Source organism: Lethenteron reissneri, chromosome 43 (genome assembly GCF_015708825.2).
Source record: "Lethenteron reissneri isolate LAM-NWPU_2019-01 chromosome 43, ASM1570882v1, whole genome shotgun sequence".
Lineage (NCBI taxonomy): Eukaryota > Metazoa > Chordata > Hyperoartia > Petromyzontiformes > Petromyzontidae > Lethenteron > Lethenteron reissneri.
Genome location: NC_083821.1, coordinates 421,911 through 448,337, shown reverse-complemented (window position 1 = coordinate 448,337; position 26,427 = coordinate 421,911). Strand labels below are relative to the sequence as shown.

The window sequence follows — 26,427 nt, the reverse complement described above, 5'->3', positions numbered from 1 at the left end:
CTGGTCCGCCTGGAGTGGTCAACTGGGTCGGTTGCCACCGCGACAGACACACACTTCGCAAGCGGTTCACAATCACGATTCGCAATTACATCGCGCGTGCACATGCGAACGTGGTGGTGGTTGTGGTACGAATGCCGCCGGTTTGTCACGAAAGGGGCGACGGGGATCGAGCGTTGCTGTTGCTCTCGAACAGTGGTGGCCATTACGTGTATCGCAAAAGATGATGTCGTGGATCTCAGGACCAATCATAGCAAACAATGACATCCATCAAAAGCACACAGCAATGGTTCACGGCAAATAAAAATCAGAGACCTCAGAACGGATTCATTAAAAACAGAACTATCTCTACCAATCGATGGCGCTAGTACTTGTTACGTGACACGGGTATAGTCCTCGGCTTTGGAACCTAAATCGTTTGACTCTGAACATAGGTTTGCAGTTCAAGTCCAGCCGGTAGCACTGGTTAATACTGTGGATGTATTCACCTTAGAAAGCTACGTGCAGTCAGCTTCATAATGGACATTGAGGACCACTGACATGCAAAGAAGAATAGATGATTGTGCGCCGGCATCATGGTCCACATTTGTCAAATTTATCCGCAAAATTGGGATTACACATCGTGAAACACAGCAGTGTGATGATCGCCTTGCACTATAAGAATGGAGCAAACACCAAAACGCACTCCCGATTTGATTTGAGTTGAGTGAACTGCGATCAGCACTTACCGTTGTTGTTAACTGTGAACTGGACATCAGTCTGGAACCTCTACACACAGACAAAAACAACAAAAACGGCGTCACACAACATCGTCTTTAAATCTATTCAAGCAAACCACGCTGCGCCCTCGTGAACTTTCTGAAGTGCGATCCGCTCATCGCACTATCAACCCAGGAGGCGAGAACGCTGCCATCGGATGGATCACCACCGTTACAAAGACAAAGCGTCATCTGCGCAAGTTTCCACTCGTTCACCGCACGCGACGACAGCGGCCCGGCTCCACCTCTGCAGTGGAGAAATAACCCAAAGGCTCCTGAGCAGTGCTAGACTGGCTCAGCACGACTCGATTGTGCAATGGAAAAATAAGTTATTAGCATTGGGACAACTTCGTCTTTAGCAGCGCACATATGCGCTGCCCCCTCCCCCACTGCTATTCCCCTGACCGTGCCACCCCCACCCCTGACACTCGCCTCGGCCTGCACGTGTATTCTCCATTGGTCTTCTTTCGCCTGCACGGACAGAGGGAAGCGCAGGGAGATGGCGCCGTTCTTTGCTTGCACGTCCTTCCACGACTGCACCAGCAACATCACTGGGTTCTGCAAAGAAAAAGATCCCCCGTATAGCCTTAACAGACTTTTAGGGCTGTTAACGAGCACCTACGAAGGCCGGCACGGCACACGAGGGGTCTGTGTGGCTAGCTCCACACCTTGCCTCCTTTCTCTCCCCAGTGGTCAGGCTCATACCCAGCGCCAGGTACTCATTTAAGGTCGAGTTGACTTAGAGGAGGCCCTTGGCCAGTTAGGACATTCGTCACCAATGTGAGTGTTGAACGACAATCAAACTCTGCTCCCTGGGTTCGTAGCGCGGCGCGCACACACGCAGACGCACACTCAGGTGCACGTACCCACACGGAGACGTTGAAATAACCGTGGTAGGGCAAGAGGTTCCAGTGGACGCCGATCACTTGGAAGTGCACCACGTCGCCCGGCGCGTAGACCAAGCGCTCCAACTGCACCAAGATGCCTACGTCCCGTGGGGCCACATGGCCGCGCAGCCGCGTGAAGAAAAGCTCGCTGCCGTCGGCCTTGCCTGTGACGGTTATGTCGTAGTCTCTGGTGTTACCTGTCAGGATCTCGGCCTGCGCAAGCGAGAACGCACGGAGGGGTCACGGGAAGCAGCAGGGGGCCCTCGTGCGTGCCGCGCAACCGCGCGACGTCGATAGCGGCCGTGTCATTAGAACCTCCTCCGTCTCTCCTCTTCCCGTCTCTCCTCCTCCATCTCTCAGTGGAGCTCCTGCAGCGGCCACGTGACTCCTCCTTCAGATACGATTTTCAAAAGCAGCCCCAACCTGCTATTTAAGCTGCCTCTTTATTTGTTTAAGGTGTGGCCACAAGAGACCAAAATAGGAGTCTCATTTGCAAGCGTGACCTGGGTCACCACAATGACAAAAGCAGTAAAGTAAAAACAAATATAGCAATGATGCCAAACAGACTTCAGCGCAAGAACAACCGCATTACAGAAGAAAATTGAAAACGGTGCCCAAACACAAATATTTCAGACGGAACATGGCAGTCTCAAGGTGCACAGCCTCACGATGTGGCTGACCCAGGGCACATCGGGGCATCTCGTAAGTAGTTCTGAGGATTGTTTTTTTTGTTTGTCCTGAGCGAGGAGGGCAAGAGGCCCATCGTTGGTCACGCTCCGAGGAGAACATCCCGCCGTGGTCCCCCCAAGGACCACGTCTCACGCTCTCGAGGAGGGTGGAATGTGAAGAGAAAACTCACCTCACTGAAGGTCACCGTTCTGGTTGAACCTGCGGAGACAAATCGCCACGTTACTCCCTGCACCACTGGAATGTGCGCAATCAATAAGGGAAGAGTTCCACACACAGCTTACATATTTTACGTATTTTTTATATACCGTCTTGTCTAAAGTGCATTGTTTAGGAGCATCGTAAATGGTCTGCAAGCATTATGGAAACAAGCAGGGCTCACAGATGCTGCTATTGTTAATGCCAATGAAATCTAGTGCAATTGGGTAGCACTCCCCAAGAGAACAGCTGACGAGAGATGAGAGAGGAAACGAATTCCGTTGGAACAGAGACCAAGAGTAGGGTGGAGAAGCAGAAAAAAAAAGAGGGGATTGGGAAGATATTTGGGGAGGCCTTCACCCCGGTGGTGGGGAGTTACCAGCCACCCACCTCGACCTGTTCGGCGTGGCAGGCGCGGTGTGAATAATGCCCCACGACCACAGTGCACGTGTCGCTGGAGGGTTTGCATGCCAGGGTCGCCCGCCGATGAGGGGTCAGGCAGTCGCTTACCCACGCGCAGGCCGCTAAGCTCCTTGCGGGTGCCGTTGGGCTGAAGCTGCAGGGTCACGTCCGCTTGGGTCTGGCTGCCGTTGATCCGCAGCAGGGAGACGGCCATCGTGAAGTCGCCGCTGCTCCACTTGCGCGGGTAGGTGACGAGGTATGTGCTGGCGGGGACGGGCGCAATCGGCAGAGTTCGCGAGCGGCGATTAACGCACGGATTTATACTCCTCAACCACAGGTGGATCTCGATGCTTCAAGAGGGGTAGTGGCCCCACATTTGTCAACGGTTTTAAAACAGGCCCCTGCATTAACAACAATAATACAAACACAGCCAATCTATTTTCTCTGGTAAATCTCAAGAGTGGAATGCGCTCCCACTCCATATTCACCCAATTAAATCCCTTCCACTATTTTTGTCCCAATTTTAAGAAAATGTTTACTGCAGCATTTCATTGAGTTGACATTGGTTTGGGTGTGCTCTGGGTCTTGCGAGGGACAATATATATTTGCACCGTTGTCTTTTACAGCGTTGTGATACGCAGTCGCGTTAACGACGCTATATTAAAATTAATTCTTATTAATTATATTTTGGGGTCTCAGGGGGCGGCAATTGCTTCCCCCCCTCCCCCAGCTTGGATCTGCCACAGACTTCAATGATCAGGTCACAGGTTAAAGGGTCGCCTCCCATCCGTGCCTTGGCAATGCCGACAAGTTTGCATGCACTGGCAAGAGGAGTAGATGAGGAGTGAGGTGTGGATGACGAGAGGTGACGAGATGGTATGAGGTGACGAGATGGTGTGAGGTGACGAGATGGTGTGAGGTGACGAGATGGTGTGAGGTGACGAGATGGTGTGAGGTGACGAGATGTGTGTGTGACGAGGGGTGTGAGTGACGAGACGTGGTGTGACGGTGTGAGACAGACGTGTGGGTGACGAGTGGTGTGAGGTGACGAGTGTGACGAGGTGGTGTGGGGACGAGACGTGTGAGGTGACGAGACGGTGTGAGGTGACGAGGTGGTGTGAGGTGACGAGCCGGTGTGAGGTGACGAGACGGTGTGAGGTGACGAGACGGTGTGAGGTGACGACGGTAGTGACGATGTGAGGTGACGAGACGGTGTGAGGTGACGAGACGGTGTGAGGTGACGAGGTGGTGTGAGGTGACGAGACGGTGTGAGGTGACGAGACGGTGTGAGGTGACGAGACGGTGTGAGGTGACGAGACGGTGTGAGGTGACGAGACGGTGTGAGGTGACGAGACGGTGTGAGGTGACGAGACGGTGTGAGGTGACGAGACGGTGTGAGGTGACGAGATGGTGTGAGGTGACGAGATGGTGTGAGGTGACGAGATGGTGTGAGGTGACGAGATGGTGTGAGGTGACGAGACGGTGTGAGGTGACGAGACGGTGTGAGGTGACGAGACGGTGTGAGGTGACGAGATGGTGTGAGGTGACGAGATGGTGTGAGGTGACGAGATGGTGTGAGGTGACGAGATGGTGTGAGGTGACGAGACGTGTGAGGTGACGAGACGGTGTGAGGTGACGAGACGGTGTGAGGTGACGAGACGGTGTGAGGTGACGAGGTGGTGTGAGGTGACGAGATGGTGTGAGGTGACGAGACGGTGTGAGGTGACGAGACGGTGTGAGGTGACGAGACGGTGTGAGGTGACGAGATGGTGTGAGGTGACGAGATGGTGTGAGGTGACGAGACGGTGTGAGGTGACGAGACGGTGTGAGGTGACGAGATGGTGTGAGGTGACGAGACGGTGTGAGGTGACGAGACGGTGTGAGGTGACGAGACGGTGTGAGGTGACGAGACGGTGTGGGTGACGAGACGGTGTGAGGTGACGAGATGGTGTGAGGTGACGAGACTGGTGTGAGGTGACGAGACGGTGTGAGGTGACGAGATGGTGTGAGGTGACGAGACGGTGTGAGGGTGACGAGACGGTGTGAGGTGACGAGCCGGTGTGAGGTGACGAGACGGTGTGAGGTGACGAGATGGGTGAGGTGACGAGACTGGTGTGAGGTGACGAGACGGTGTGAGGTGACGAGACGGTGTGAGGTGACGAGACGGTGTGAGGTGACGAGGACGGTGTGAGGTGACGAGATGGTGTGAGGTGACGAGACGGTGTGAGGTGACGAGACGGTGTGAGGTGACGAGATGGTGTGAGGTGACGAGACGGTGTGAGGTGACGAGAGGTGTGAGGTGACGAGATGGTGTGAGGTGACGAGACGGTGTGAGGTGACGAGATGGTGTGAGGTGACGAGATGGTGTGAGGTGACGAGACGGTGTGAGGTGACGAGATGGTGTGAGGTGACGAGATGGTGTGAGGTGACGAGACGGTGTGAGGTGACGAGACGGTGTGAGGTGACGAGACGGTGTGAGGTGACGAGACGGTGTGAGGTGACGAGATGGTGTGAGGTGACGAGACGGTGTGAGGTGACGAGACGGTGTGAGGTGACGAGACGGTGTGAGGTGACGAGAGGTGGTGGTGGAGGTGGACGAGACGGTGTGAGGTGACGAGACGGTGTGAGGTGACGAGAGGTGTGAGGTGACGAGACGGGATTGAGGACGAGGTGGTGTGAGGTGGACGAGATGGTGTGAGGTGACGGGTGGTGGAGGTGACGAGACGGTGTGAGGTGACGAGCGGTGTGAGGTGACGAGGTGGTGTGAGGGTGACGAGGTGGTGTGAGGTGACGAGGTGGTGTGAGGTGACGAGGTGGTGTGAGGTGACGAGACGTGGTGTGAGGTGACGAGGTGGTGTGAGGTGACGAGACGGTGTGAGGTGACGAGGTGGTGTGAGGTGACGAGGTGGTGTGAGGTGACGAGACGGTGTGAGGTGACGAGGTGGGGTGAGGTGACGAGACGGTGTGAGGTGACGAGACGGTGTGAGGTGACGAGATGGTGTGAGGTGACGAGGTGGTGTGAGGTGACGAGGTGGTGTGAGGTGACGAGATGGTGTGAGGTGACGAGGTGGTGTGAGGTGACGAGACGGTGTGAGGTGACGAGACGGTGTGAGGTGACGAGATGGTGTGAGGTGACGAGGTGGTGTGAGGTGACGAGGTGGTGTGAGGTGACGAGGTGGTGTGAGGTGACGAGGTGGTGTGAGGTGACGAGGTGGTGTGAGGTGACGAGGTGGTGTGAGGTGACGAGATGGTGTGAGGTGACGAGGTGGTGTGAGGTGACGAGATGGTGTGAGGTGACGAGGTGGTGTGAGGTGACGAGGTGGTGTGAGGTGACGAGATGGTGTGAGGTGACGAGGTGGAGGTCTCACCCATTGGCCACGGCGACCGAAAGCGTCAGCAGGAAGAAGAGACGCATCTCGAGTGCCTGGATCGACAACACGGAGACGGACACGGAGTGAGACGCGGCACACAGGGAGAGACGACAAAGACTCCCCGCATATCCTTAATCGACTGTTGGGACAAGTGCTGTTAGCGAGCCGGCACGGCACACGAGGGGGTGGGGGGCCAGCACCACGCCCGGCCGCCTTTGTCTCCCTAGTGGTGATGTTCACGCTCCACACCAGGTACGCATTTGAGGCAGAGTCGACCTAGTGGAGGCCCAGGACCGGTTCAAATATTCGCCACTGTCGTTGGTCGTGAGCAGGAATCGAACTCGGGTCGCCGGGTTTGTAGCGCAGTGCGCTACCCACTCCGCCACCACCTCCCACTCGAGACGGTCACGCGCCCACAGCCCCTCCCTTCCATCACCAACTCCATCCCATTTCCCAACGCCCCTACCCATGGGGAACGTCCATAAATGACGTCACGCGATTTTGGCCGATTTTTACCTCCCTCGTCACACGACGTTGTGGGGGTCGCTAGCCCCCGAGATCCCTCCCTCGATAATGTTAACGGCCGGGCTAGCATCATCAATCGCCCCCCCGCTGCTAAGCGAACCGCTGCTAAGTTCCTCACCTATGGTGTGGGAGCCGTCGCCCGCGGATTCCCCTCCACCGCGGGTCCGCGTAATGGGCATGGTTAATTACCGATTAGTATTCTTCCCCTCTCTACTACGATACTTCCCTTTCCTAATCGCGCGCCTGCAACCCACGCGGAGCGAACGCACGCACGCCCACACACACGCCGCTCCGCGCACTCCAACTCAACTCACGTTATACTCGCGCACCTGTATCCCACACGGAGTGAACACACGCGACACCCACTCTCGCACCGCTCTGCGCAGCGCTCCCCCGAGGCGAGCCGCAGCACTACAGAATCACTGCGTACCCACGCGCAACCCGCGCGCTCAGCTTCCGCGCAGCGCTCACTCACGTGGCGAACCACTGTGCACACAGCGCACCCACACGCTCACACTGCACGACAAGATCACGCGAGACTACGCTTCGCTATTAATGATTTATTATATGCCACCTGCGAATTGATGTTGAATCAGTGAGTCGACGAGGCTGGCCTATTCCACTAAACCTGTACCTATTCCCTATTTATCGGCTTACGAACCAAACAGTGAGTGGGGAGGTGAAGTAGGGTATCGTAAGCCGATAAATAGGGAATAGGTACAGGTTTAGTGGAATAGGCCAGCCTCGTCGACTCACTGATTCAACATCAATTCGCAGGTGGCATATAATAAATCATTAATAGCGAAGCGTGGTCTCGCGTGATCTTGTCGTGCAGTGTGAGCGTGTGGGTGCGCTGTGTGCACAGTGGTTCGCCACGTGAGTGAGCGCTGCGCGGAGCTGAGCGCGCGGGTTGCGCGTGGGTACGCAGTGATTCTGTAGTGCTGCGGCTCGCCTCGGGGGAGCGCTGCGCAGAGCGGTGCGAGAGTGGGTGTCGCGTGTGTTCACTCCGTGTGGGATACAGGTGCGTGAGTATAACGTGAGTTGAGTTGGAGTGCGCGGAGCGGCGTGTGTGTGGGCGTGCGTGCGTTCGCTCCGCGTGGGTTGCAGGCGCGCGATTAGGAAAGGGAAGTATCGTAGTAGAGAGGGGCAGAATACTAATCGGTAATTAACCATGCCCATTACGCGGACCCGCGGTGGAGGGGAATCCGCGGGCGACGGCTCCCACACCATAGGTGAGGAACTTAGCAGCGGTTCGCTTAGCAGCGGGGGGGCGATTGATGATGCTAGCCCGGCCGTTAACATTATCGAGGGAGGGATCTCGGGGGCTAGCGACCCCCACAACGTCACAAAAAGTCAGACCCCCCCCCTCAAATATGACGTCACAAAGCTCTGCCCCCCCCCTAAAAACTATATTTCCATTTTGAAAATAAAACTTGCTTCAAATCGCTTTACACTATTGTCATTGTAGTGCGTATTTAATGTGGCGTTGCACTCTGATGTAGGAGAAAACATTAAAAAGGAGGCGTTGGAAAGCTGAAATTTTGCATAAAATTAACTTGAAAATATTCAACGTCTAACTAAAACTGCAGATGTTCAGAATATTATATTGAAATTCTCTTATAATTATAAAATATTAAAAGTAATTATAACTATAAAAAAATACTTCAAACTTTGTAGTAGAACGAAGAAAAATGGAGAGTACAATTATAACAATCACATATTCATTTCACGGAATGAAAAGCCCTGGTAGAATCATTACAATAGATAAGTTTAATAATCATTAAAACATTTTACAAAATTTATGCTTCTCCATTCTCCCATGGAGAAGCATAATGCTCCTTCATGGAATAAATAAAAGGTGACCTTAGTAAATGTAAATAATCAAATCGTTAATGAAAATTAATCAAAATTAGTGTTGTTATAACAATTATATTTAATTAATATGTATTTAAAGTTGCGCATTTTGATGCGACGTCACATTTCTCAAATGTCTGACCTCCCCCCCCCCTCGGTGCGTGACGTCATTTATGGACGGCCCCCATCCATTACTCACCCGTCGTTGAACACTCATTGTCACATTCATCATCGTCTATGTCACACATCACCACATCTATGTACTAACACCCCTCCCATCGACGCATCTCACCACACTATCCTGCTGCAAACATCGTTGTTCAGCGCCTTGGCCAAGGCACTATATACATTAAAATAAGAGGAGACTCGTACAAAAACATAGATCTACAGACGGAGACACACACAGACGCATCTCCGATGAACACGGTTGACTACGTAATGTGCGAAAGAAGTTCAACTTACGTAATGAGATGAATGTACAAAGGCGGACGATCTCGCTCACACACAGAGACACCAATACGCACAGACCGAGTAGGCACGCCGGCACGGGCAGAGCGACGCAGGGAAAGGCGCAGTGCGGTCTGTCGAGCGCCTGGGCTCTCACCGCTCCTCTGCCTCGACAGCCATCACTCGTCAGTAAAAACTGTTCATTACCAGGATGTTCTTTTCGAGTTTCTATATCTCATCACGTGATAGCGGCACAAAATAACCATCTCCAGAGCACAATCTTCACCGGTAAGGTTTTCACACGCGCGCAAAGCACAATCAATAATAATTCATCTCTCTCGCTGAAGTCTAGCTTGACAGTTTCTCCGCAGACGAGCTGGCCACTGTGACCACGCTCGATCCGTGCCACACATTCCACGCACAAGGCGACTCGGCACCGACTTTAGCCGCATTCCCATCCTCGCGAGAGGTCCTTGCAGTGCAACGAAGTTGGCAGAAACGCCCCGAGATTCTCCCCTCCTCCTCCACCTCCTCCAGCAACAATGGAACAAATCGTTGACCATACTTCACCACGCTGGTCAGGGCATGGTTGGTGAAGGCGGGAAGGCAAATAGAGACTCGAGAGCGTAGAAGCACAGTACAACAATGATATTGCTTCACTGCCCGCTTGTGCAACCAGATAGCATCCCATCCCAGAAGCCACCTCTACCACCTGTTACTTGTTGTGCCCTTCCAACCGCTGCTTAGCTTCCGAGATCGGGCGGATTCAGGCTTCGTCTCCCCGTAGCACCACCACCCGCTTCATCAGCGACTTATCTTACCGCGGAGCCTTCAGGGGAACGGTTGGAGCCTCTGTCCTGGCTGAGTCCTTGCGGAGCAAGCAGAGCTGTGGACAGATGCGCGCCTCGCGGTGTGCAAAGGTGAACTCGCCTCCCGCTGTTTCCTGTTTATATAGAGCGGCGGTGGTGGCTCGGGGGGTGGGAGAATTTAAACGGGCAGCCAGTTCAGGCCTGTTACGTCACGTAACAGGGTGAAGGTGGGGGGTTGCGCAATCTCCCGTCATCAAATTTCCTCTGCTTTGCCTCTTTTCCAAAAGCCAACGCCCCTTGGTAGCTGTTGTAAACCAGTTACCTCGCCTTCTTGCAATTAATTGTCGCATGCACAGAGATGGCAGCGCCAGCCATCGGCAACCCAAGCAAGAGCTGAGGACCCCCAAGTGGATCAAGGGGTGCCCAGATTCGTGTCAAAATAAGGCGCCACATTTCAGCTCTCCCTCAAATACTTCTAATATGTAAAGCTGATCGTTCTCATCGTTCTAATAACATTGTTAAATTCACTCATTAAATTAATCTAGTAACTATTTTTCCACGTAACTGATAGGTATATACAACAAGCTCCAAACATTCGTTAATAGCAGCACGTGTGATATCTAATTAAACGACGTATGTGGCAATGATGATGCTTTGGCAGTGGTGCACAAGCACAATGAACAAACTCAACACATCCAGTGCCAATAAAATAAAAACAAATTTAGAATAGGCGACGTTTCGGGCAATGGCCCTTCTTCGTAACACGTGGATAGAGAGGCTGGTAGAGATACCAAAGGGGTGAAAGGAGTTGGAGACTGCGCTTGTTTAGACCATGGGGTCTGAAGGGATTTACATTTTAATGTTTCCAGACTTTTGGTTTTTAAATTGCCATATGAAGTTACCTATTTACTAGTTAACTTTTATATGGTTAATAGGCTGTTAATATGTATGAAAATGTAAAACACTTAACGGGGAAATACTTTAAAATATACAAATTATCAGGCATCATGTAAACAATTGTACTCGCCAACTCGATAAGTTAGCAAGCCTGTCCATGCATGTGCAGTCATGTTGACGCGCACAGATTGGCGCCTGCGTGAGGCCCACTCACGAGCTCCCACCACGACAGCTCACGCAGCTCACGCGAGGTGACGAGGAGCATCGTGGTCATTCACAAGCGCTCAACGCATTCATCAAGAACACTGACAGTAAAGGAAATATAAACAAATTAAATAGGTTGTAGTAATAGGTTTTTACCCTTTAAACTGGTACAAAATCTGACACCTTTATACGCCTTTTGGCGTCATCTGGTCCAACACCAATGGAGACTAGGCTCTAAAGAAAGCTGTCTCGGGTGTGGACCAATCAACTTCAAGGACAGTGCATATCATTATCATCATCAGAGTTGTTTCTTTTTGTTTGCATTTTGACTTCTTGTGTTGAGGTTATTGCAAACATGATGCCTTGTATAAAGGTGTCAGATTTTGTACCAGTTAAAAGGGTAAAAACCTATTACTATATTTTGCCACTGGTAAAGGAGATCTCATAGTGTAAATTAAATAGGGTTAACAATAGGGTTATTTCATTTCTTTTAACACTGGCATTAGAACATTTTAATTGTTTATGATTTCAATTCATATTCTATTAATTACAATGTTTAATATAAATTTGTTCTCCTTCCCTTACAGGTGACATTTAAAAATGGAAAGTAAATTGCCTAAAGATCAATGTGTTCACTTAGTATGTATGTATGGTGAAGCGGGCAGCTGTAATCTTAAAGAGTCCTAAATTAATTTCAAAAATGCATGCATTCATGTCAATTGGTAGTCGGTTGGAACATTTGTTGAAATAAATATAATAACCCTATGTGTCTTGACTTTTATTCCACCCTGTATATATATAAATCTATCATCAGCAGCTGTGGGGAGAAATGGAGGGGGTGAGAATTAAGAGCCCTACCCAGCCCAGTTGTGTCGACAGCGGACAACAGTGGTGGTGGTGATGGTTGGGTAATAGTACATCATCTCTCTTTTCAAGGTTTTCCATTTTCATAGTACCATTGCCCGAAGCATCGCCTATTACATGTATATTTGTTCCTTTTGGGAATGTTTTCTTGACGAATGCTGCATTGAATTTTAATTTTATTTGATAGTGTAGTTGTGCTACCTGTACACTCTATAGCTTCGCGACTGATGAGCATGGCCACGATGGCGAGGACGATCTGACAGTGGCCTTGGCAGCGTGGTAAACACATATCTTCTGCGGTATCACTCAACCTCAGTTCCCCTTTGGTCAGCGCTTCCGATTGCAGAACGCGCGGTGCCCCATCGCAATCCGGACATGATTTGAATATTCTGAACATATCGGCGAGCCCTGCTCAGCCCATCAGACTGATACCACATTGTGCGAGACCATCTACCGTTGTCCTTCAGCGGTTCCCTCTTGTATTGCCACACAGGGTAAAACCTATTTCTATTTTTCAGCAGAGCGCTGCTCAGCCGCACCCATTGTTGTACTGTACGCTCTATGGCCCCGCGTCGATGCTCCCCACCTTCACCAACCCCGCGTGCTGAAGTACGGAAACGTAAACCCCCTACCCACACAACGGCGATGATGTGGGGAAGCCCTTATTCAGCAGTGGTCAGTCAAAGAGGTCTGTAAATGTATGAGGCAAAGTTCTAATTCACTCCGTTAAAAATGAAACGCAAATATGTTATCCATAAGAGTTTTTTGGGGTTAGATCGCCTAAATAAGAACGTGTAGTTAAACCCGCAAACACCCGACACAGTCAATGAGCAAGGTCTGTCACGTGAACAGAACTTGCCAAGTCGTTGCCCATCGAGCACTCCCGTGTGCATTTATGCGATCTAACCCAAAAACATCGATTGTGGATGATATTGGTCGTGAGAGCTTATGTATTAACCGAATATGTTAGTCCAACGACCTATTGGTCTTCTGAACCGATGCATATTTTCCAGCAGAATGTGTTGAAGCAGTCAATCCCTACGTTGGTCTCGATTTCTCTGAGCCTCGTCAGCAGAGTATGGTCATGTCTGCAGTAACCAACACACGTGAGTGGGGCTACAATTTGTCACGAGAAAGGTCATGTGTATTTGCTCTACGCCTTTCGGTTAATTGTCATCACCAGGCATGATCAATCCACTACTAGATAAAGACTGACCCCAATCCGTCACCATTTTACACGGTCCCGCGATGTAACAAGTCACCTGCACGCGACCCAACTTCGTCGCTCCGTCTCTCACTGTGCACGTCCTCTGTGGTGCGTTCCCGTCTCTTGCTGCCCCTTATTTTATTCTCACCGACCCGGCGAACAATCTAGCGGCGCGTTCTGTCCGTGCTCAGATCCTTCGCTTAACCGTCGATATTTTTTACGTCTGTAACCTCATGAAACATATGTTCTCTCTTTCACGTTGTTGTTCTTTCTTTCTCTAAATGCTATCCAAGGCATTCACCCCTCTGTGCTCTGTTGTGCTCTTGTACAGCATGTGTTCCAGCTCTGGTCCGTTTTTCTGATCCAGGTACCATGACAGGTAATAGACATTCATTACTGCTGTCATGATACTGGTGGAATTCTCGTGATTTAAAGAGACGGATGCCCTCTCCTAAACCAACACCACACTATTCTATTTACCAGCCAAAGCCCACAGAGCTTTTAAATATTTTCAGAGGCGACCTGGCCACACATGTTAGTTCATCAAAGTGGCATATCACGTGGAAATGTATATTTGTAGCCAACTAAACTAAACGCATTGACCTAAATGTAAACAGTGTAGGGGGGGGCATCCACGCATCCACCACGGGGAGAGATCATGTCGACTCAAAATATACCACACGCATCGACAGGGTCCTGAATGTTCGTTACCAGGCCATGAGAAATAACATCTCCACGTCACCGGGGCTGATACGTTATTTTTTAAGTGTCGTAAACATCCGTTCCGTCAAACTCACTGTGCCAAGAACATTGGCAAGATTTGCATATTGCGCTAAAGCGCCGCATTGGGAAGTTCGGTGACGCGTGACGGGGAGGGGCGCGTGACGGGGAGGGGGGCTTAAGGCGGCAGCCGCACCCCGGATGCTAACCTGGCCGTGCCAGCTCCCTAGTGGGAGCAGATGTTGTTTGGTGAGGATGGCGAGGGTCTGGTGAGTGTCTGGTGGGAATCTTGTGGGTGTTTGGTGAGGCTGCTGTCTCCTGGTGAGGCTGGTGAGTGGTCGAACCAGTGGGGTGGGATTGGAGGCTGGGCACCGCCCGCGTGTGTCACACCGCTGTACAACATCCAACCAGCACGATTCCTTGGTTTGGAGTTTTGCCCCTGGGCTATGGATTAAATACATGTTTATTACAGTTACGTGGAGCATTTTTATCAGAGTACATTTACTCAGACATGATTTATCCACCGCTGGATGCAGTGCCGGATTAAGCTAGTGCAGTGCTTGTAGCATATGTTTTAAAGGGGCCTTAATTTTTTTTTAAACATGAATATTAAAACACAATTGTTTTACTTGCATAGTAAAGTAATTGTATTTTTGCATTTGCTATACAGCCAGATAATACGACAAATCGCTAACCTTAAACACCCAGTCGTTCATAAAAGTTGAAGGCAGTATAGTACTATGGTAATAGAGCAAGTGCAGAATCACTAAACCGGAATTGATAGCTGAAGGCATTTAGCGCGAGGCCCTTAAAAGTGCGGGACCCGTAGCTACTATATATGTAGCTACTACATATGTGTAGCTGCTACACTACACATGTGTAGTAGCTACTGTTGCTGCTGGGATAATAATCCGGCACTGGCTGGATGAACACTTCCCCAAACTGCTGTGACGCCCTCACGGTAACGCCACGCATTACCTCTCCACCCGATGGATAATGGTCAAGGGCGCCTCTCAAGGTGAATTCTACACTAATACAGTCAACACATGCACAGGGATCGGTGGTGAGCGAACTGCAACATAAGCCCAACGACCCGAGTTGGATATCCAGCCACGGCTAACATCAGTGGCGACTGATGTCTGAACCGCTCTCCTCACCAATTCGCCCCTCTCCACGATCCCGCACTGACCCGCTTGGTGAAGTATGGTCAAATAATCCGCCCCCCTCTGCCCCACGATGCTTTTGCCTTCGTGGAAATGCATTTTGAGAATATCACCAAAAGACTCAGATATAGTCTGAACATTTTTTGGAGCTGGTGCCGTTCGCGATCACCTGTGAAGGCCGGAACGGTCGCCGTGAGGGTGGGTGGCCAGCACCAGCCCCGACCGCCTTTGTCTCTCTAGTGGCGATGTTTACACACCACGCCAGGTACTCATTTGAGGCTGAGTCTAACTAAGGGAGGCCCGCATCGGTTCTATAATAATCGTGACCAGTGTTGTCCCTGAGCGGGAATCGAATTCGGGTGGCCGAGTTCGTAACGTGGCGCAGCGCGCTAACCGCTGCACCACCGCTCCGCCCTCTGCACCTGCGCGATGGGCTCATCACAACCAGCGGGCACCGATTGTCCAACAGCCCCTCCCCCCTCCTCACCCCCATCCAGCCCCTCCCCCCTCCTCACCCCCATCCAGCCCCTCCTCACCCCCATCCAGCCCCCTCCACCCCCTCCCCTATCCCTCCTCCCCTATCCCCCCCCCCTCCCCTATCCCCCCCCCCTCCACAGCGCGCGCTCGAACTTCCCGCGCTTGTTCGTCGCGCGACCCCCCCCCCATTCCCCCCCCCCCATACCCCCCCCATACCCCCCCATTCCCCCCCCCATTCCCTCCCCTTCCCCCGCCGCCCCCCATTCCCCCCCCCCCATTCCCCCCCACCCCCATCCCCCCCTTGCACCCCCCGCCACACAACAGGCTGCTGCTGTTGCGTAATTCGTGAGGTAATTGTATTACTGCGACGTGTAATGAAGATTTGTTTTTGAGTATTTGTTAGGTACTTTTGTGTGTGAGGAGTTTAAGGGTATTTTATTTGGTCATAAACTACTGTTGGGTGTTTTTTAGAGCGTTTGCGATGTTTTGAATATTGTGAGGTGTTTACTTCGTGTCTCCTGTGTGTTTATGAGGTAAGTTTATGTTGAGTTTTTATTATAAGGTATTGTTTTGTGTATTGTTGAGGTATACTTTTATGTTTGATATATTGCGTGTATTTGTCTTGTGCCTTTTTGCATGTATATACTATTATATGTGTGTGTGCAGTTTTATTATATTATCCTAGTGATGCGAGTATTCTGGGAGTGTGTTCGCGAGATAATGTAATGTTTGTCGTGTTTTGTGCAGTTTTCACGATGTTTAAGTGTTTTAAACCATAAATCACAGCGCAGGGTGGTCCAGATGTCTTGTGACCCCCAATTAATCGGCCGCAAACATTTATTACCTTTGCACATTGATTTCTGTGTTCACACTCATTGTTACACACGAAACATTACGTTTTAGATAATCAAATGGGGTCACAAGACATCTGGAGCACCTTGTTAAGTCCTACTCTGATGTGCATTACCTCGGAATAACCTCACGATTGAACATCACCGCTAATTATCTCCACCACAGTAATTGTTCATCATTATTAATCATCACCGACATTAATTAATGACCATTAGTGACGCCACTGGCAGGCGAGATGAAGTCCACAGGATGTGATTAACTCCAGACAAGGCTAATAATGGTGATGTAACTCCTCATCGTCGTTATATTCTTTGGGTCTTTCGGTAAAGCCACGTAGATTTAAAAATCATCAAAATCACGACGTTTCGATTGCACCTGAAGACGATTGCTTGTGTTGCGATCGAAACGTCGAGATTTTCATCATTTTTATATCTACGTGGCTTTACCGAAAGACCCAAAGAATATGAATTCCTGCAATCACGAAAGCTTTAAGTCAAGAATCATCGTTATATTTGTGTATAGTTGTACACCAAAGCGACTGATGCATCCATCCAGAGTATTGATTATGGATGCAGTATACTAATTTGTACACTGCGGGTAAAGTCCATAGACTTATGCTAATAGATAATTTACACTCCTGGATGAAGGCCCTCCTACACCGTCCTGGTAATGGGGATTGTTTGCCAACACTCACGTATGAGATACTGTAAATCATGTCTATTGTGTATGCAGTATAGTGCAGGTATATGCCATATATGGTCGAATTTATGCTTTAGAAATTGGTAGTTGAAAATAAGCATCGACCAAGTGCGCAGCCTTTAATAATTATCTAGTTCCATGCTTACGTAATTAGTTTTCTGTGAACTGAAGTCCCGCTGCTATGTGAATGTGGGATTGTGACCACTTGCTCCGGGCTACTGATATAGATGAGCACGGCTTGTTTGAGCAGGAGTGACCACGTTCACGTGAAATGGCACGTGAGTGCGTATGGATTGCAGTCACAGATTGAGGCAATGAGATAGAGTATCACAGGACTGCGATTTATTTATAAAATTATTTATTTCCCTCACTTGCAGAATGGACAAAGAAGACGACTTTGTCATCCACACGGAGCATAAAAGACAAAGACTGGAGGTTGCAACCGATGGCAATGGTTGCTGTGATGTGACCTGCAGAACACATTCACACGGCTCCAGCCTTCCAAAAGCTGAACCCCCCAAAGACTCTAAGACAGATGCAATGTGTGACGCAGTTAAAACTACAAATTTTATGGGTAAAATAGGTGATGCTGTGAAACTGTGCAAGCACGTGACTGAAGAACCTCGTGACGCTGTCAAGTTCTGGCCTGGCCGCAGCACTGCGCCTATGCCTGAAGACACCAGGCAAATGTTGCACATTTGCAATATAATTTATAAGCACTATATAGAGGCAAGCGAAGAGAAACGTTTACAAGACAACAAGGGCACACAGTCTAGTCACATCATTTGGAACCTGCCTGAAACAAATGAGTTGCCAGAAGTGAAATGTAAAATAGAAGCAGTGCATGATGAAACACAAACAAAATACGAGGGTCAGATCGATGCATCTACTGAAAGTATAATAAACAGTAACTTCACACAGGGTGGTGTAAATGGTTTACAACTTTCTGAAAAAGGAAACGATAATGCAAAAGACAACATGTTTTCCAGTAAAGAAGAAACTGGTAATGTAAATATTGCTGACGAAAATTACAGCAAAAGTTGTTGCCTGCCTGACAGCGCAGATATTTGTACAGCATCGCAGGAGCCAAGGGCACCCACAATTTCACCACAAGACCGTATTTCTACATCATCTGTTAATATGGAAACCAACACAGTTACCAATGGATCAAACCAGAACCAAAGTGGCAAGGAAGCCCAAATGAATGGACTTGATCGTGTCAACAAAACACATCAAGTGGATGATGAAAAAGTGTGCAAACAGCTACATGATAAATCTGCTGATGCTGCTGCAATCAGTTCAGTTAGCTTATTTATGTCTGAAACACATATGGGTATTACCAATATACAGAAAATAAGTGATATTAAATACACAACAGACCCAAACAAACCTATTCAAGAACTTGGACAGCTCAAAGTGCAATTGCCATCAAATCTAAGTGAACGATACTGCAGTCAAGATAACATATTTATTCCATCATGTAGCGTGACTCGTGTTCCAATTCTCACTCTAAATTTTGAGAAAAATAATGCTCATCCATCAAACACTGTGGAGCAAGAAAACATCTTGGTCACCAGCAAAAACCCTGATGTAACTACTTCAAACAATAATAGCAACTCACTCTCTGAAAGCATTGATGATATAAGTGTGGCTGAACAAAATGATATCAACTTAAAACCCATCACAACAGACCTCTGTAAAGATGGCAATATCGACGAAGCTCATGAAGGTGTGGACTGCAGTGTGAGTTCCGGTTATTCAACAGGCAACATTTATGTGGGTAAAACATCACCATACCTGGTTAATGAAAACAACATACAATGTGACTTTGTGAATAAAAATGCATTAATAAATAAAACGTCAAGTTTTTACCGTAGCACTAAATTCAACGGCGGATGTATCAATGCAAATGTAAACCCATGGCATCTCGTAGGTGACCACTTCGTCATGCACAACGCGGAAGATTTAAACTCTGATTTTTTATTTGCACAGGATTCCCACAAAGCAGCTATATGTGCTGAAGATTGTGAAGGAGAGATCTACCATGAGTCCAACCACGCTAAATTACTCACTCTGAGTAATAAGGATCTTAACAATGTGAGTGTGACGCAAATTGCCCAGAGCAAGAGTGTTGCTATCCAAAGTTGTAAGTGTTTACCTGACTTAAACTTAAACAGCATATGCAGTTCCTGTGTAAGAAATGTCCCTCCTTTCAGTGATCAAAGTAAACTTTACAAAGTAGATCCTGAAGATATGACTTCATGTCAAGTGGTGTGTGTGAAAGATAAATTAGATATATCTTGTGCAAGAAAATTCAGAGATGTGGATGATAGGAGCACAACTGGAGGACAGAGAGAAATGCACATTGAAGGGTTAACATCGGGTACAAACACGTTTTTGGAAACCAAAGAAGCAGTACATGAACAAGACGGCGGGAGCACAAGATATGATTTTATGAAACGCAACGATCAAAGCAAAAACATTGTCTTATCCGGTGCAGATAGAAATGAAACGGATCCAATTAATCGTGCAAAATATGTTGATTATTTAAACCAAGAGCGTCATGAAGTATATTTAGTCCAAAAACTAAATCCCACAAAGAGTAGCATTTCAGATGGAGAAATAGAACCCAGTGATGTGAATGAGGTTTACAGTGATCCTATCGGCAACACAGAAGTGAACACACATGCATCAGATTTAATATTGAAAAGCAAGAACATTAAAAGAATTGGGTTTGACAATTTGTGTTTGTCATATCAACTTGATGACAATTTTATAGATGAATCCTGTATTTATGACTATAACACTAAAATAATAAACGATGATGCTTTCACAAGGCATACAGATATTACCAAACTGTCAATACATTATACGAATAACAACATATTTTCAACTGGCAGTATCATTAGAGGGAGTGACTCGGAGGCAAAAGGCATGACAGAACCTGGCTTACAGCATACACCACACGCAAGAACCGATTGTATACAGTTACACCCCGATGATTCATTGGAAGTGAGGGAAGCGTTTATTTTGGACACGAATGAAAAAATAACACAGATTGTTCCATACCATAATTCTCCTTTGGAAACTTCCAGCGCACCAATAAATGATGCAGCATCAAACCATGAACAGATTGTACCAAGCTATGATTCGGAGTATTCAGAAATTCTTTGTGCACCAGAAAACAATGCAGAGTCGAACCAATATTCACCAATAAACACGCTTTTTATTAACCCTAATACAAAAGAATGCATTAATGAAAATGGAAAAAATGACAAGTGCAACAATATCTTAAGAATGGATCCTCCCATTATAAAAGACATGTTACCAATAGATGAATGCGATCATCTGGGCAAAACACAACCGTGCTGTCAGTATAAGAAATTATTTAACATTGTGATTGAAGAGCTGAAACACTTTCATGAAGCGAACAATGAAATGCAGCGCAATGAATCTGAGCAAGCATCCGCAGCAACCACAGAAGATGCTTATTTGATTGATGCCACTCGTAGTTACTCAATAACAGCAGCGTGCAGCCGTGTGCAACAGCCAGAAGCCATCCTACCAGACGTGGAGCATTTTGGCTTGGACAGGAAACCCAGAGCCACCGTTTCTACAGTGTCACCGCTGACATGTGATCTGTCCGGACAGGAAGATGATGCAAGTAATGTGTTCTCTCCTATCAAAGGTGAATGGTTTTTACTCTTTATAGCAAGTAGGTGAGACTGTGAATGTTTACAACATAGTTGACTACTGATTGTGATCAGTGTAATTTATTGACAACACAACTGTCTGTCATTGTATTAACATAATGTATTGTATGTGATGGGGTTGGAGGGTAGGGAGTGAGTGGTGCGACAGTGTTTAACGCACAGCACTTTGAAATCTGTGTCTCAAGTGATCCTGAGCATGGCTAGCATGAGCGGTGAATGATATCTTAAACCATTTCCGGGACTCCTTCACTAAACTGACGAGTGATGGTGAAGCATAATCAAACAAGCCCCATAACTGACACGATATGATGAGGCTTTCATTCAGCAGTGGATTGGCTAAAGAATATACATTTTTTTGGAACATGCGCAGATGATCTTTGAGACACAACTTAAAATAACCAAAACATTTCGCCCTTATGTAATGGAAACATTAAAACATCTTTGTAAAAATTTGTACAAAAGATGACATTTACCAACGTATGCTTTGTCAACGTATTTGAGCATGAACAACGGTGAAAGTTAAATATTCCTCTGGCAGGAGACATATAATAATTTATTTATTTTAACAATATAAATAAGCTGCTGCATATTCAACTGCAGCTAATCTTGATACTATTCCTGCAATTATTGCCCTTAAATAATCATCAGCAACATATTTTGCAATGGATGATAATTTCAGGTAAACTTTTAAATTAATTCACACTAAATGGTGATCTGAGATGTTTTGTATCAGTGATATTAATGTGCACTAAAAGTATACATTTTCTCAGTTTTTTTAAATGAAAATTATAGGGTTAGGTGGGAATGGTGGCAAAGTGAATGGTTAGTATACACTGTGCATTGAACACAGTGACCTAAGTTTTATTGCTTGCCATGGTTAACACCAGTGGCGAGGAATATCTGAACAAGTCCTGGGTTTCCCCCCTTCTACAGCCTGCACTGACAAGTATGGTAAAGTATGGTCAAACGGCAATGGATTGACAAGGGGCTGTGAGTTGGCATTACTATTTTATAATTGGCATAAACTACCACCACAAACCTGACAGGCTTAGCGGCGGTTGCTGTGTGGACTTGCAGGTAATCATAGACTATAGGTATGCTTTTCAGAAGCAATAACGGGGATTTTCTACCAAGAACAGTGTGGATGAGGTTTAATGTAAAACTCATCATTGCCATTCTACATATACAATTTTGTCACAAACTCAATATGTTTCATTTGCTTTTGTCAAGGAGACCACCAATGGAAATCAGCATATTCCTTTACATCACCTGCATATGATGATCATCAACAGCCTTTGTGTACAGGTACGAACCAAATTTGTCAGTACACTTTATAAAGTTACTATTAAAATGGTGTAATCTATGACCAAATCACCTGAAATGCACCCGATCATGCCAGATCTCGTAAGCTAATTATGGTTGAGCCTGGATGGTATTGGGAAAGATGACCACAATGTGCATGAATAACACTTGCTCTCCTGTATGGCTGGCATAGAGGAGAGCATAGCAAAAGTAGTGTGTTGTATAACCTTCCGTGTCTATGCCCCTACTTTCACAAACCACACTGACCAGCGTGGTGAAGTATGGTCAAATAACCACTACGACTCGCACAGCGAGGGGAGCACCTCGTCCAGCATTTAATCGACAAAATTCCTCTACATTAGCAAAACAATGTAAATGAAAGTAAATCTGAATCTTTATTTAAACTAGAGGAATCTGACGAGCTATGAAGGTCTTTTTTCATCCATAAGAGGTTTTTTGGGTTAGATCGCGTAAATATATATATGTGTCGTTAAAACCCGCCACCACCCGACACAGTCAACTAGTAAGGGTTGTCATGTAAACAGAACATGCCAATTCGTCACAAGTGCAGCACACCGGTGTGTTGGAGAGCCAGGCCACAACATTTACAATCTGAGTACGACGTTTCGCCAGTAATTACAACTAGTTTTATCAGGCGACAGACAGATTTGTGGAGAAGTCCTCCTTGTTTCGTTCCTTATATAGAGGCGTAGATGTGGTGACCACACTGCTGTGCTCTTGCGCAAAGTGGGGGGGGGGGGGGATCAGTAAACCCAAGTTTTTCGGTTTACGAATCAATCAGTAAACTCAAGCATTTTAAGCACTCCGTTTGTTGAATGATGTTGTTTCTGATATCTATAACAGGTGAAGGGAATGAAACTGGATTTTTGTTGAAAGAAAGAACATGATCTTCGTTTTTGAGTGATTTATGAGCAATTTTAATGTTGACGTTTGCTATTGAATTAAGTTGAAATCGTGTTGGAGATTCTGTTTGACTTACCCGATACGAGCATGACAGTGTCATCAGCAAGTTCTAAGCGATTTACGTTTAGCCCTAGATTATTTAAATATAAGGAGACCAGAATTGGACTGAGCACAGAACCTTGTGGAACACCTTTTGTTATTTATTTTAATATTTGTGGACGAGATGTTTTCACTGTGTACCTTTTGAGCACGGTTTGAAAGGTAACTCTTTTGACAAGTCCAGGAATAGTGCATGGCAGTAGTGGGCTTAATCTAGGTCACTGAAGAGAAAACTTAATACATCCATCATTGCTTTCTTCCCGCGCACCCCTGATTAGCATGGTTGGTGATGTACGGTGTGAACGAAGGTCAACATATACATACATTGCTGTGGGAGCGCAGTAATCCCCATGAAAACCAGACTGTCTACTATGTAAGCGATTATGACTTTTTAGGTATCAGTTCATTTGTGATTAAATAATTTTTTCGAATATTTTAGTAAATGGTAAAATAATAGAGATTGGTCTGTAAAATAATTATTAGGGTCTTCTTTGGAGCCATTTTTTATATACTGGACAAATAAGAGCAGATTTCCACTCTAGTGGAAATGTACCTTCGGTAAGTGAGAGGTTGAAAATGTGAGGGATTTTATATGAAATCTGCCACAGCCGCGAGTGCAAATATCAATGTTCAAGTATCACTGTTCAAAATTACTTGTACACAAAATTCCACATTGATGATCGGTTCAGTGAATGTTGAAGCTGTGTGGTCATTGAAAAATTGCCCGTGAGACCGCCTCTCCTCTGGAAACCATTGAGGTCAATGAAAATCTTGGGGAACACCATACTGGGAAACATGGTTCAGCAGAGTGCTCATACTGTACTACTACGTGCAGCTGCTAGATCACTTACCCATTGCTGTTTATTAATTTTGCAATATTCTTTTAACACAGGAACTTTGCCAAAAGAAGATGTACCGGTGAATAGAGTTGCTCCGCTAAACACTTGCACTGGACTCCGCCGACTAGGCTTATCCAAATACGCAAAAGTAAAACGGCTGCATCCATACCTCAACTAATATTATTCTCTACTTTACACTCCCTTTAGTGGCTCTAGACCCAGATTTATATTTTCTGCATTCCATATATTGTGAGTTACCAGCAGACCTGTTTTCAAATGCTCTTTCTGAGTGAAGTTTTGGACATTCTCGGACAGATCATTTTCTCCCATAAGCTAGGATTGAACAGCATTTACTGGATGTACAAGTATAAGTAGCAAAATGTGCTTGTGAAATTAAAACACATTTTCATTGGACATAAGTAATGTGGATACAGTATAGTGTGGAAATAATGATCTCTTTATTTCTTGTTGCATTATCTTGAAGCGTTAATCCATATATTCATATACTTCTCATTATGTCGTTTTGTGGTGTTTTATTCATGTTACACTTATCCCATTATTATTTAAATAATTAATCCTTTAACATGCTATTTTACCTTGGAGAGCCTTACTGAGTTTCATGACTTTTTCAGGAGGGTCGTGCCATACCTTCGCAACAATGGTGAATAATTTGCGTACATTTTTAAATTGTGACAAATTTAGACCATTAACCATAATAACATGTTTTTTTTACTAAATGTGTCGTTTAATGTACATTGTGATGACATCACCTTTACTCTAACCCAAAAACACCATTGTTATGGATAATATTCGTCGCGAAAGCCTACGTGTTAGACCATTAAGCTGACACACAATAGCCTACACTTGTGAATTAATGACATCACGAAATTTTTTACATCCACTGTGAAGCAGGCGACATGTCGTACGGTATATTTATGGCTTATATGCCCACAATATTAATCAGGGAGGCCACTGGATTCAAACCGTAAAACCTCCACAACAAGCGGTGAATACGCTCCCGCTGGGCCATCTCACCGCCCACGTAAGTGTCTTATGTTAATGCAGAATATTTCCTTCGTTCTGAGATCTCAATGTATGTATTATGTTGACTTCTTTTCGCACCGTACGAAGCCAACCGTGCTAATCGGAGGTGTGGGGGAAGGTCAACAGTTAGGACATATGTCAATTTGGATCTGTTGTACCATGTTTTGGACCTTGTTACAATATTTTAATATACCATTTGTTAAATGTTTATGGAAAATTACAAAATAAAATGCTTTAAATGTTTCCCCTCTGCATTCCCTGTGCTAAATACATTATTACGAAATAATTATAAGAAAACAAAATATTTTTCCTGGTATTGGTGTTTTTATCCATCTTATTGATTTTTCAAACCCTTTTAGTGACGTATATTGAGTCACTACGGCGCTTTGCGTCAGCTCTTGAGAATAGAGAGGAATCTTCTTGGTTCTTTCGGTAAAGTCACGTAGAAGGGAAGTAATAAAATAATAAAAATAAAACATAATAAAATAATTCTCACGACGTTTCGGCCACAACGCAAGCAGCCGTCCTCAGGTGGAGAACAGGTCCGTCAAGTCTGAAAAAAAATAGAGAGGAACTACGCGTGTTATCGCCTCTCTCTGGCACCAGGGTGTGTATGCCATGGAAGGGGCCCCTAGGGGGCATGGTTCCGGTAACGGGCAGAGAGAGGGCTTGCCAGGACATGGGTGAACCCGAGAGGGCACGTGACCAGGACAGGGTAGCGAGGTGGGCCCGAAGGGGGCGAGCGGGACACGTGACATGCAGCCGAGAACCTTCTGGTCGGATCCAGAAGGGGGCGTGGCCGTGGGCGGAGCCAGGCCACGCTCAGGCGCATATAAAGGAGCTCTGATAAAAAAAAATTCATTCTGACCACAAGTATTGTGGTTAATGCAGACATGATTCCTTGTAAAAAGGTTTCAGTTTTGTTGCCAGAAAAAAGGGGAAACCCCTATTCTTATCGTATGGAAGCTGATGGGTAGGGGGCCGTCCATAAATGACGTAACGCGATTTTGGACGATTTTTGACCCCCCCCCCTCGTTACACGGCGTCACAAAAAGTCAGACCCCCCCCCCCTCAAATATGACGTAACAAAGCTCTGCCCCCCCCCCCCCCAAAAAATAAAACATGCTTTTCAAATAGCTTTAAACTATTGTCATTGTAGAGCGTATTTAATGTGCTGCTGCACTCTGACGTAGGATAAAACATCTATTTAAAAGTATATTTTATTAAGTACAACGTGTTTATATTTATTTAAAGTTGCGCATTTTTACGTGACGTCACATTTCTCAAACCCCCCCCTCATCACACATCGTCACAAATGTCTGACCCCCCCCCCCCTAGGTGCGTGACGTCATTTATGGACGGCCCCTGAGCCTTCAGGGTAAAACACTTCCCGCTCGTCTCACTACTCCCCTCTACGCACTACGACCTGCTGCTGAAACCCCCAGTCCTCAGTGGAAGGTCGATCATTCTCCTTTTCTGCCCCAATGA

The 26,427-nt window shown here is 46.9% G+C and overlaps 2 protein-coding genes across 4 annotated transcripts in view; one reads left to right on the top strand and one right to left on the bottom strand.

Annotated features, from left to right (window-relative positions):
- LOC133353376 (CD109 antigen-like) overlaps positions 1-10,094 on the bottom strand; it is a 32,663-nt gene extending 22,569 nt beyond the window's left edge. For both annotated transcript variants that reach the window (XM_061569569.1, XM_061569570.1), the window contains exons 1-7: positions 9,948-10,094; positions 6,298-6,353; positions 3,038-3,192; positions 2,502-2,530; positions 1,622-1,855; positions 1,188-1,313; positions 726-765 (exon numbers count right to left, since the gene is read on the bottom strand). In XM_061569569.1, the coding sequence (XP_061425553.1) occupies positions 726-765; positions 1,188-1,313; positions 1,622-1,855; positions 2,502-2,530; positions 3,038-3,192; positions 6,298-6,344 (631 nt within the window). In that variant the 5' untranslated portion in view covers positions 6,345-6,353; positions 9,948-10,094. The remainder of the gene's footprint in view (positions 1-725; positions 766-1,187; positions 1,314-1,621; positions 1,856-2,501; positions 2,531-3,037; positions 3,193-6,297; positions 6,354-9,947) is intronic.
- A 5,694-nt stretch (positions 10,095-15,788) lies between these two features.
- Positions 15,789-25,245, top strand: LOC133353373 (uncharacterized). Of its 2 annotated transcripts, XM_061569565.1 has the most exons (5): positions 15,789-15,817; positions 17,396-18,794; positions 19,011-20,706; positions 21,962-22,036; positions 23,949-25,245. In XM_061569565.1, exons 2-5 carry the CDS (start codon positions 17,397-17,399, stop codon positions 24,071-24,073), a joined length of 3,294 nt encoding a protein of 1,097 aa, XP_061425549.1. In that variant the 5' UTR covers positions 15,789-15,817; position 17,396; the 3' UTR covers positions 24,074-25,245. The 2 variants fall into 2 exon arrangements, with proteins under 2 accessions (XP_061425549.1, XP_061425548.1); XM_061569564.1 differs by having other exon boundaries at positions 17,396-20,706.
- The last annotated feature ends 1,182 nt before the right edge of the window (positions 25,246-26,427 follow it).

What these genes read in the sequence shown, in the direction of transcription:
- LOC133353373 (XM_061569564.1), top strand. Translation starts at nt 17,397, where the DNA reads ATGGACAAAGAAGACGACTTTGTCATCCACACGGAGCATAAAAGACAA. An exon ending in TGTGTTCTCTCCTATCAAAG is followed by an intron (nt 20,707 to 21,961) that starts GTGAATGGTTTT and finishes GCTTTTGTCAAG; the next exon opens with GAGACCACCAATGGAAATCA. An exon ending in TCAACAGCCTTTGTGTACAG is followed by an intron (nt 22,037 to 23,948) that starts GTACGAACCAAA and finishes CTTTTAACACAG; the next exon opens with GAACTTTGCCAAAAGAAGAT.